The sequence below is a fragment of the Lepidochelys kempii genome, chromosome 4 (genome assembly GCF_965140285.1).
Source record: "Lepidochelys kempii isolate rLepKem1 chromosome 4, rLepKem1.hap1, whole genome shotgun sequence".
NCBI classification, from domain to species: domain Eukaryota; kingdom Metazoa; phylum Chordata; order Testudines; family Cheloniidae; genus Lepidochelys; species Lepidochelys kempii.
This window is the reverse complement of record NC_136383.1, coordinates 37866903-37879327: the sequence shown is the minus strand read 5'-3', so window position 1 is coordinate 37879327 and position 12425 is coordinate 37866903. Positions and strand designations below refer to the sequence as shown.

Genomic DNA, 12425 nt, shown 5'->3' with positions numbered 1-12425 from the left:
GCATTAATTTTCATCCCTTTCCCCTTCCTGACAGCTGCACAGCCCCCTAGCTGCTGCACCACTCCCCCCACCCCAGCCCCACTGCGGCTCCTCTACCCTTCCTTCTCCAGTCCTCGCCCCGCTCTGCTTAGGGAGCCGATTCGGCAGGCAGGTGAGGGCGGCGGCTTCAGGGTTGTGACTGCGCTTGCTCGGCCTCCTCTCTCGGGCATGCGCCTGAGTGAGGGAGCGTGGTTCGAGCCGGGCTGTGTGCGCCGGCGCGTGTCCGCGGCGGCTCCCGGCGCTCGCTCCCGGCGCTCGCTGTTAGACGTGGCAGTTCACTGGGCGGCCGCGAGCCGAGAGGAGCCGGGAGCCTCGCGCCGGAGACAGCTGCTGTGTGACCGGCCCCGAGCGTGCGAGCCCCAGAGACACGGGGGAGGGGGGCTGCACACAGTGCACAGGTAATGGAAACCTGGGGCGGTGGTGGGGAGCAGGCTGCGTTATGTGCGCTCAGCAAGGGGGTGCACCCGATATATACTACCTGTTAAAGTGCTGCAGGGGCTGCGTCCTAGACACACAGCACTGGCGGGGGCTGCAGGGTGGTGCACGACCTATGAGTACAGCTTGGGGGGTGCGGCGTGAGGGTGCACCCTGAATACGCACCAACTGGGACTTGGTGGTGCAGCCTATATACACATAATTGGAGTACAGTTTGGGATGTGTCTTATATGAACAGCACTGGAAACTTGGGGAAGGAGTGGATACTGTCTATGTACATAGCATTGGGAGGACATGGGGAGGGGGGTGTATAAGGTATATACAGAACTGGAGACTTGGGGGAAGAGTGCATCCTATATATGCAGCGTTGGAGTATGTTCTCAACACGGAGTTGGAGTATTGTGAGGGACTTGTATCCTGTATGCACAGTATTGGGGAGCAGCAGACTGGAGTGCCTCTTATACACACATCCCAGGGTGAGGGACATGCATCCAGCACATGAGAGCAATGGGAAGGGGTGTACCCCATATACTAGGTAACAGTGAGATCAGGGGAGCATGCACCCTACATGCACGGAACTAGGGGGGAGCCCAGGTGAAAATGTATTTCCTACATGAGTAACCCAGGTTGGAGGAATGTCTCTCATACACAGTATTATTAAGGGGAAGATGCATTCTATACACAGTACAGTAATGGGATGAAGAAGGAGAGGGCATTGCTGTTGCGTTACACTGTGTTGTAATTGAGCCTATTATATTGAAGTAAACAATAACTGCAGTCTTAATAATAAATTGTGGGGGGAATTACATTTACTCTTCCACAACTCCTTGCAAGATGAATTAACTCCAATTAAATATACTTCTATATAAAATATACACACAGTCTTCACTGCTTTCAGCTTGGACTGTTGTCTGGCTTTCTAGTATATAATATGCCAAAATTGTACTAATTATCTAAGTGTAAGGTGCTAGGGGCAGGGACTCTGTCTCCCTCTATGGATTGTGCAACACCAAAAACACAGTAGCACTTAAATCATAAAAATAACAACCAACTCCCTTCCATTGGGGTGAGAGTGTTTTTATATTATAGTTAAAGTCCCTGATCTTATAGTGGAATCTGTGTGGATGGGCCTGTGTGATTTTCGAGAGCCGCATCGATTTCAGTGGAACTTTGCATGGGCACAGCAATTATGCTGAATAGACACAGCTGAAGGATTACAACCTAGCTGACTACTGATATCATTTGAGTTAGTGAAGTGTCAGGGAGGGCTTTGTTGTTTGGGGTTGGGAAAGACATAATAGCAAGAGAAGGGAGAAAATAAAACTTTTTTCTATTTATATTTATATGTAGGTATATCAATAGAGAAACTTGTGAAAAGGACAGCACATACAATAGAAAACCCCTGGTTTAAGAGGCGATCTTAAAATTTCCTGTGTAGTTTCCTGTACAGTTTTGTACATCTCTAATTAAAGTCCAGCATTGACTAGTGGATCATTTTATGCTGGTATCTTGGGTAGTATTTTGGAGCAGGTTTCCCTGTGTGTTCTATATATATGTATATCTGTGTATGAGGAGGGTTATTTATTATAGATATGAAATACAGTATGAGATGAGTCAGAACAGTAAGTTGGCATTATGTTTGTGTTTGAGAGTCCCTCTCCTTCTTACACATTATCTCTCTGTTTTTTTTTAATGTGTGGGAAGTTTGACGTGGCAAGGTTTTTTTGATGGTTTTTTTTTTTTTTTTGGGTGACTGAGTAGTGGAGGAAGTCATTTCCCTTGGATACTGTCAGGGCTAAGAAAGGTGTTGGCTGCTGAAACCTTCTTAGAGTGAATATTTCTCTCTTCCTACATACTGTACGTTAGAGCTGACTGTTAGGTAAATCTATTCTAGAGTGACCAAAGCTCATGTTGCCACGTCTCGCTCTGCTGGGGAAAAAAAAAAGTACTACTGGCAACAAAGCACCCTCTGGGCTTTCTCTCTTTTTCAAGCTTTGCCTTAGTAGCTAAGGAACAAATGACAGCTCTGTCATCTTATCTGTTTGGAACTGCTGAACATTCAACAAAAATTTCTTAAACAAGTGGGGAATCTTGTGTATAGGAGAATTGTGAGCTATCACCACGGGACTGGGTGTAAGGAGATCTGGGTCTTGTTCCCGGCTTAGCCGCTAATTTCCTGTCTGACCTGGGAAGGACGCTTAGGCAACATTTTCCAGGAGTGCCCATTAATTTGGGATGTCTCATTTATTGTGTGTTTATGTGTGTGTGCGCGCAACTTAAGGCCCCTTGGGTGCTGAGTACTCACAGCTCTCCTTGACTTCATTTGTGGTTTTGGATGCTCTGTATCTCCGAACAATCAGTCTCATGTTGGTTACCAAAAATCAGTTGATTTTATTTTTTCAAATTTTGAACTTAACCTCTCTGGTTACATAAGAACATAAGAATGGCCATACTGGGTCAGACCAAAGGTCCATCGAACCTGGTATCCTGTCTACCAACAGGGGCCAACGCCAGGTGCACCAGAGGGAGTGAACCTAACAGGTAATGATCAAGTGATTTCTCTCCTGCCATCCGTCTCCACCGTCTGACAAACAGAGGCTAGGGACACCATTCCTTGCCCATCCTGGCTAATAGCCATTAATGGACTTAACCTCCATGAATTTATCCAGTTCTCTTTTAAACCCTGTTATAGTCCTAGCCTTCACAACCTCCTCAGGCAAGGAGTTCTACAGGTTGACTGTGCACTTAGTGAAGAAGAACGTCCTTTTATTTGTTTTAAACCTGTTACCCATTAATTTCATTCGGTGGCCCCTCGTTCTTATATTATGGGAACAGGTAAATAACTTTTCCTTATTCACTTTCTCCACACCACTCATGATTTTATACACCTCTATCATATCCCCCCTTAGTCTCCTCTTTTCCAAGCTGAAAAGTCCTAGCCTCTTTAATCTCCCCTTATAGAGGGTTTGGTTTGGTTTCTTCACTATGTAAAAAGAGGGCAATGATAATTACCTAACAGGGCTGGGTAAGTAAATAACTTTAATATCAGTAAAACATTTTCACATCCCCTGTTGAAAGGTGCTATGTAAATGCAAAGTAGTGTTATGAAATGTGTTAGCCTAGCTCAGGCATAGGCAACCTATGGCACGCGTGCCAAAGGCGGCATGCGAGCTGATTTTCAGTGGCACTCACACTGCCCGGGTCCTGGCCACCGCTCGGGGGGGCTCTGCATTTTAATTTAATTTTAAATGAAGCTTCTTAAACATTTAAAAAACCTTATTTACTTACATACAATAATAGTTTAGTTATATATTATAGACTTATAGAAAGAGACCTTCTAAAAACATTAAAAGTGTATTACTGGCATGTGAAACCTTAAATTAGAGTGACTAAATGAAGACTTGCCACAACACTTCTGAAAGGCTGCCCACCCCTGGTCTAGCTCAACACTGCCCTATACTTCAGAGTTTTATATTCATCTTAATTTTTAGCCCCACTCAGGGAAAAGCACTAGTAAGTATGCTTGTAAACAAAACCTTCCTGTAACAAACAGATGCCCAAAGTGTTATTACAGGTGAGATCCAGCTTTCAAACACAATGAAACGAAATTCCTGGCATCAGAAGGTCTAAAGTCACGTGGGAGTTGGTTTTTGTTTTGCTTTAAATCAAATGCTAATAAAACAGTGGGGGCAGAAGAAGGGGGAGAGTGGTGGCTGAAGTTATCCTGTGGCTAGGTGCTGGCAGCACCCTGGGAATGGGGTGGCAGCTTCTTGTCTATTGAAACACTTATGCATTTGCTAGAAGGATACATGTTCTGGTGACATTGAGCAGGTTTGTCTGGGCAATCAATGGAAAACAAGATTGGATCTGTCGGAGTATAAAGCAGAAAGATAAAGGAAAGCGGTAGCTAGCTAGCTGGTTGGTTGGCTGGGGTCTGTAAAGGCTAACTGGAGGGAGACTGCCCAGCCAGCCATCAGCTGTGAATATGAACCCAGGCTTGGTTAGGAAGCAGGTCTCCTGTACCCTGTGTTGTGATTACTGAGCCTCCTATGCCCCATTGTCCAGCCTGCTTCCCTGTGACCAGAGGTTGGCTGGGGAGGTCTGTAAGGAGCACAGCTGGGTAGCAGGGAGTCAGGCTGGAGCAATGGGGTTAGGGAGGCACTGTCAGATAACTGAAGTAGCTGATGTTTGACATATGTGCCGGCTTCTCTTGGAGTAATAAAAATGGCTATGACAAAGCGAATAACTTTTTGTTGTGCTTAAATCTGAAGGGGGGCCAAGGCCTGAGCTGTGGTGCTAATGCAGATGGGTGAGATGTTCTGGATTTGCAGTTATAGAGATGAATTCATCCGTGCACTGTAGGCCCTTTGCTCCAGCTAAACCAGCATGAAAGGACCTTGAATCCTCCCTCACTACTGGAAATATGTCTGGTTCAGGAGGCTCACTGCACAGCTTGCTTCTGCAAGATAGCCTGGTGCAAAGGGGGTATTGGGGTAGGACCAGCGTTTGCTGGAGTGGTCCTGCCCCACCCTCATTCTGCTTTTTTTGCACTTCCTCTGTATCTTGTGGGATCTGTGGTGTCTGGGGAGCGGACCCACATTCTGTTCTTTGGGGGCAAATGCAGCCCGTTCTCACCGCCTCCTAATAGAACAGTTCAAAGAGTTTTCTTCCACAAAGATCACCAGCCCCCCCAAAAAACCAAACCCCCTACTCTGTAGTCTTTTCCCCTGGGATAGAATGACTATGTCCAGATAAATTAAGTGATTTGTTCAAGTTCACACAGTAAGGCTGGGGAAGAGATGGGAACAAAAAGTTGTTCTCTTCTTGACTCTGTTTGTGTTGCCTTAAGGTTTTCATTGTATCCCTTTCAGTAACAAAAATGTGAGTCTCGTAGGATGCTATGGAGTAAGAGTTGATAGAAATCTTTCCTTTACAGACTCGTAAGGAAGACTCCCATTTGGAATGAGAATAATATCGGAATGAGCCAACAAGGTTATGTTGCAACACCTCCATATTCCCAATCCCAACCGGGTATTGGAGGTTTTTCTACAGGCTTTGGACCACCTACATCTTCACCTCTTTATGGGCATTATGGCAACCCAAACCCATCATACTCGGCATCTCAGTCAGGTAAGGCAGTACTAGTGTACTATATACTCAGGGCCTGATTCTTAATTGTCTTGCATCTCATGTAATCATTTACACCAGTGAAAAATTCTCTGTTCTGATTTGGTGGTGTCTTATACCAACTTCGCAAATGATAAGACAATATGCAGAGCAAGAAAGAATCAGGCCTTTCATGTATACTTACACTGCATGTGAGGTTTGCTTTGCAGGGAACAGTAAGTAGTATTTGTGTTTGGATACCACAGTGATAAGAAATGCCTAATATATGCAGAGAGAAGGAAAGAGTTAAAAATCTTTTCTGAAAACAAAGAGAGGTGTTTCCTAAGCTAACCTCTTTGATGGGAGGTGTCAACTTCAGAAATGAGCTGTTTTCTGCTGTAGGACCAATAATTGATTTAAAAGATTAATGAGATCCTAACCGGGATCTAGACTGTGAACATCCAGTTGGTACTGTACTCAGTATTGTACTCATTGAGATTGTCTTTTCAGTGGTGGGGTCAGTTAAAAAGAGGAAAACATAGGCCAGCTATCTGATCATATAGGAACCAATTGGCTTCTAATAGGGAAAATAGCCTGGCTAGTTTTTATAGGCTGGGTGGAAAGTTGCTCACTATATCTCAGTATGATGTGTCTACTGATTAATACATTGTAATTGACAGACATCAGATAAAGCAAAGCAGGACAAACATGTAGCTGCAGTGAATATTTGTACTTACACCTATGTCAGGATACAAAACTCAAAAAAAGATTGCCAAACTGGGGCTCCAGATTTTTTAAAAAGTAGAGAATGTGATTGAACTTATATAGGATTGATGCAAGAAAATGACCAAAGATTTATACTGGCAACCTATATAAGACCAGATTCTCTACTCGCTGACCTGTGTAAATCAGGTGTCATTTCAATGAAGTTAAAGGAGTATATACTGGAGAGAAAAATCAGGGCAGTAGCCTTTAATCAAAGAGTAAGGCTTAAAAAGGGGGCGAGAAAAACTTAACAACATTGGTGGGCAGGATACTGAGTCTGCAAAGGGAAATGACATACAAGTTTTGGCCAACATCAGAGAGGCGGGTAGAGCACATATTAAGGTGTTTGAGCTGTCCTTCAAGGCTTTTATAGAAGGTAGGTAAAAGAGGACTATAAGAAGATGAAAACTTAGATTAGGATTTACATTTTTCAGATATTAAGCAGGATCGACAGCTAATTAGAAGGCTGATTTCTTCATATTGCATAAGATTGTATATGTAGTTTGTTGAATAGCCTGTCTACTTTTCTTGTTCTCATGAAATGAGTGACAGGAACAAATTCAGCCTAGAGCGAGGAGCCAGGACTCTTTATCAAATGCAGTGCAACCTTCATACCAAGACTGAATTTGGACAAATGAAATCGAAGAACCTCTAGAAATTAGAAGTTTTTTTGATATGGAATATTCAGAAAGGAGAGTACCAAAGTTGGTAGCCATCCAAACTTTAACTTTAAGGAAAGTTAACCTAAAAGAAAAATAATCCAAGAAACACTGATTGGAACATTAATTGCGTTACATTATTGTTCTTTATAAATTGTAATCTCCGTACCGTTGGTCAGCAATTTGGATTTCTCAATGTTTAAGCAACACTCCTACTGTAGGGATACTGGTTACAGGTGAGCTGCATTCTTATGGTAAGCCTGTATTGTCAGGCTCTTTCAGTTTTCTGAAAAGGACTGTCTTACTGAGGAAAACTTAACTGTTGGTGTTTCTTCTTACTAAAAAGCTTAATGAGTAGGCTAGGAATTCCCAAATAAACTTTCCGAATAAAAGTGCACAGGTCCTTTCCTGCACTAATTCGGAGACTCTTTCCTAGCTCTTAATTTTTTTTCTCATCTTTCCCTTCCCTACCTTTCTCAGAATCCTTTTCACCTTCCTACTCTGATTTTTTTCTTTCCTTTCCTGCACAATCTCTTTCCTTCTGTTTCTCCTTCTCTTCCCCCTTTGTTCCATTGTAGTAACCTGGGAACAAGCACCTGCTGCCAACCAAGAAGGGTAATAGAGGGCCTGCAGCTGAGATGCAGCAACACAGAGTGCTGTCCTGGGGAGAGATGGCCATTGAGAGGGCAGTTTGAGTGATGGGGCTTGGGATCTACTGGAGAGGAGGTATTTAGAAGGTGGTTAGAGAAGAAGGAGGCGAAAAGAAGCGTCACTAATGTAAAAAGGGGATTTGCTGAGCAAGCTGTATTAGAGGAAGCTGGACCTTGAAGGGCAGCATGCTAGGAGCCTGGCTGCAAGGGTTATAGATCGTATGCCCAGTGAGGTTGACCATTGGGACACTGATGGAGGTACAATCTGGGAAGTGGGCGTGATCCTCCGGCTTGAGGATCTGTTGTTTGTGGGTGAACCTGTTGGAAAGAGTTGTGGTCATCACAGTGCCAAAGCAAAGGAGTATCACAAGCCGGAGAGAGATGAAGCTGGACTTTGAAGCCAGGGTGAGGAGTTACTGATTCCCTCTTGGGGTGACACAAGGTGGTGTTGAAAAAACTTTCTATTTTGATGGTAACTTTAGTTTATTTTCCTAAGCAAGTATTTGATGTTACCTTATATAATAATATTATTTTATTATTTATATTGTTCCTGTCAAATTTCTGGATTTACCCCTTTATAAAGTTTAACATTTAAGGTTGTCGCCATAGCATAGCTGAGGCCTAGGTTGCTGTTTATAATCTGTGCTTATTAGTGTACAAAAACTAGCATCCTTGAAAGCAATAAAGGAATGGGAAATGCTGAAAAAGAGAGGAAGGTGAGAAGGAAGTCATAAATGGTGAGCATTGTTGATGGATTTTTTTAATTAATTTCTGTGCCTGGCTCTGAATTCATCCAGTCTTGGCTATTGGTATTGAAACCGTAATTCTTATATCTCCCAATTGTTCTGTTCCAGTAAGTCCTCATTTAATGGATTTAATGCATTTTTATATCTATTATAAATGTATTTAAATGTGACTTATTTTAGGTATGTTGAAATCTACTGTGCCTTTTGGGTCCTCTGCTCCTGTTGGATCTCCACCTCCTGGCACCCATCAGTATAGCCAGACCAACCTCCAGAATGGCCCCCATTCAACTGGACATCAGCCACACAGGTGATTTTCAAGAAATAGCATGGATTAGATCTAACTTTTTCTTTATATATTTTTTTCATAGCTGATCCATAGGTATTCAGCCATTTCTGACCCATCTAACTTGAGGACTGTTCAGTTTCCAGGTTTAGCTTTTAAGTGAAAGTAAATTTTGGGTCACAAGTTGCTTTGAAATGGTCAGCCAGTCTTCTGGGGATAGGAAAAAGGAGAAAGCGTCCAAGAAGGAGTAGGTAAATTTTAGGGCTGTCGATTTATCACAGTTAACTCATGATTAACCAGGGAGCATTTGATTTAAATCACTAGTCAGGAAGACTCTATTTAATCATGGATTTCTACATAGAAGTGCATTCTTGTTGGTTGTTATAACCTTAATACATATTCTTCACAACTCAGAGATAGGTGTAGGTTTCATTTTTAGAAGGTACACACGATGTATTTTAAAAGTGATTTATTTTGAAAACTTTTCAGATTAGTTTTACAGCTATATCAGAAAATGAATGATTGTTTGGATATTTCATTTACCAAAGGTAATTGAAGCAGATATTTATGAAGTCACTGGGGGGGGGTGAACTATCTCCAATTCAACAGGTTAATCATTAATATTTGGAGGATTTTCTTTCCATGCTGTATTAGGAGGAGAACATCACCAGACAGACATTTAAATTATTTTATTTAAGTAAAACAACAATGTTATGTATTCTGGATTATTTTCTTCAACAGCAAACATATAATATTTTAACAAAACAAGCATATGAATTTTTGAATTTAGTTAAACATTCAAGTTATTTAAAATCAGGTTTGTTTTTGTTAAAATTGTTTTTAACTAAAATAGTTATGAAATATTTAAAACAACAAAAATTAAATGGACTGTCAGCCAGGTCAACATGAGAAACTTAAAATATTGGCTTCTGCAGCTAACTCTGTTGTCTTCACCTTCATTTTCCTGTTTGTTCATAATCTGGAAAAGAAAAACAAACTTTCCTGCTTTTTCAGGTCTCACACGATTTCTCAATTTGGAATGAATTAGCCCAAGGGAAGAAAATATATTCTTTTTACACGGGCAGAAGAAGCTACTGCTTTTAAAAGAGAGATTGACACTTCAACAGTCTCTGAATCCAAGTGTTTAAGTGACTTCCACCAGTTCACTGATGTGACTTTCTTTAAAACATCAGCAAACATATATTTCTTGAATGGTTCACCCTGAGCTCTGAAGTTTATTATAGTTGGCATTATGGAGGGATGATTGCTGGATGTCCATGTCAGAGCCATCTCCTCCTCTTCAGCAGTTAAGGTTTGACCCTGGTACCGAGTATTGAGAATATTTGCAAGAAAATGAGCTGGAGATCGTGCTTGTCCCATTCGTTTTTTAATGCTTGTAATTTAACTCTGTCATTGCATATTTCTCTTTTTAAGATCTATCTCAGTTCCTTCCAGATTCAGCAGCATCAGCAACAAAAAAGCTATTTCCCTGCATTTTGTTCAAGGCTACAGAAATATGCTTCAGGGTACTCAGCATGTGTTCGACACATCTCTTAAGCCCAATGTTGAGAACTTTGGCTGTGATAGTGCCGTCTATTTTTTCACGATTTTGTTCACAGATTGTCATCAGATTAGGCCAGTTCTTGGTACAGTGCTCAAAACAGTACACTACTGAGTTCCATTGTAAGTCTTGTGGGAGAGTTGGCTTGCTTCCTCCCACTTTTTTTCAGAGCAGCTGCTGCAAAGTGGTTGTTTCAGAAGTATTTTGCAATTTCCACATTAGCCTTTATTTCTGGAACACTGAAGTTTTTGGCTAAGAAATGCATCAAATGAGCACAGCAACCATATGTTATTAGCTTGGGACTCTCTTCTAAATTTCTTCTCATCTTGGATACATTTGCAGCATTGTCTGTTACCACGCTGTGTACTAGACATTTGAATTTTTCCCCACAGTTTGTTATAGCTTTTACTGCTACTTCTTGTAAGTATTCTGCTGTGTGTACATTTGTTTCTGTAAGGAAGACATTCCATTCTTCTGTTGTTACCCAAGCACATACAACAGGATCATTGTGGACATTGCTCCAGCCATCATGGCTCAAGTTAACAATTTCACCCTCTAGACCTTTTGCACACTGCTCAATTTCTCTTTCATACACTTTATCCAGCAATTTGCCTGCGATGTCTGCTCTGTTGGGTGGACTGTATCCTGGTCTTAATGACTGAACCATGTTACTGAAGTGTGGGTTCTCAATCATACGGAAAGGAGCGTTTGCGGCAAAAACAAACAGGGCAATTTTTTTTATCAATTACCTCTTTTTGTAATCTGCTGTTTCTTATCACAAAGTTATCTACGGTTGTTTCTGGATGATGGAGATTTTTTTTTCTTTTTGCTATAGGTGATATACTGTGGCTATGTGACATACATGATGTGACTGAAACACTATCATTAGCAGATAACTCTGAAACTATAGAAAATGATGGTGATCTTGAAGGTGGATAGTCTTCAGAATCCTGTATGTTGAGGATGGATTCTCCCAAACAAAATAAGTTATTTAATTATTATTACCATACTGCTTATTTAGTATTTCTCATTGCATTCACTGACATTCAGTACTATTTTAAAGGTGAAATTGTAAAAGGAAGATCTGCCTATTTCAGCTATTTATTTTTTTATCACAACTGCATCTAAAATGATAGTACAATAGAATAACAACTATATTTTTTGCTCAAACATGAGAATTCAAGAACAGTCCAGAAGAAAGAAGTATGGAATTAAAAAAGTTTACCAACCTGAAGATCCCGCATGTTCAGACATGTTCCTTTCATCATTGTCAATGCAGCTTTCTCCTGAGAAGGAACACTTCTCATGATGTTGTTAATTTGGGCAACCAGGCCTTGCATTTCTTTGTTGCACTGTTTGCATTTTGCACACATGCCTCTCTTACGCACAGGTGTAGAGGAACTTCATTAAAATATTCCCAAACTGGGTCTCTTTTACGGTCTGCTGCCATTATAGGTTTTCCCTTCTAGTGAGAGAATGGTATGGTAGATCTCAAATCAATGAAGGCTGCACTCAGAAAGACCTCAAGATTTCTGGAATATGTTGCTCAAAGAGTTTCATTTTTGTTCTTACTGCCTGTCCCTCCCTTCTCATATTTATCGCCAGATTACTTCTCCTTGTCCAGATCTATTCTGTCCCCACCATCTTCTATTCATTGAACTTTTTGAAACGTTGCACTTTTAGAGAGAGGTAAGGGATTGACTTTGTGTGCACAAATTTGCATAGGGACAATAGGGTTGAGGTCTGTTATTTCTCACCTCTATATATTGTTTAAAACATTTTTGCTGTTAACCAGCATGTTATCCAGGGGTGAAAGTAAAACTGAGCTCTTACCAGAATGGGCCCAGCTCTGGCCTCCGTGGAAGGGACGGGGCCTTGGGCGGAAGGGGCGGGGCTGGTGTGTCAGCGTCCCCCAGCCAGCCCATCTGCGCTGCCTGACCTGCATCGCCCGGGGCTCCAGTGGCGATTTAAAGGGCCCGGGGCTCCAGCAGTGCCTTTTAAATTGCGGCCCCGGGGCAGCTACGTCTTTTGCCCCGCCCCACCCCGCGCCACCCTGTCGGCGGCCTGGGGGCGGGGAAGGGGCAATGACATTAAAGCGCTGCTGTTCGGACCGGTACTGGTGGCCACTTTATGCCGGTACGCTGTACCGGCCCATACCACTTTACTTTAACCCCTGATGTT

General features: G+C 42.1%; 1 protein-coding gene across 2 annotated transcripts in view; it reads left to right on the top strand.

The window, feature by feature from the left end:
• The first annotated feature begins 225 nt into the window (after window positions 1-225).
• SEC24D (SEC24 homolog D, COPII component) overlaps window positions 226-12425 on the top strand; it is a 95070-nt gene continuing 82870 nt past the window's right edge. Inside the window, exons 1-3 of one of the 2 annotated variants that reach the window (XM_073340990.2) lie at window positions 226-437; window positions 5411-5604; window positions 8581-8707. In XM_073340990.2, coding sequence (XP_073197091.1) covers window positions 5454-5604; window positions 8581-8707 — 278 coding nt within the window. In that variant the 5' untranslated portion in view covers window positions 226-437; window positions 5411-5453. Of the gene's footprint in view, window positions 438-5410; window positions 5605-8580; window positions 8708-12425 lie in introns of those variants that run through there. The other variant, XM_073340991.1, reaches the window with a different exon arrangement.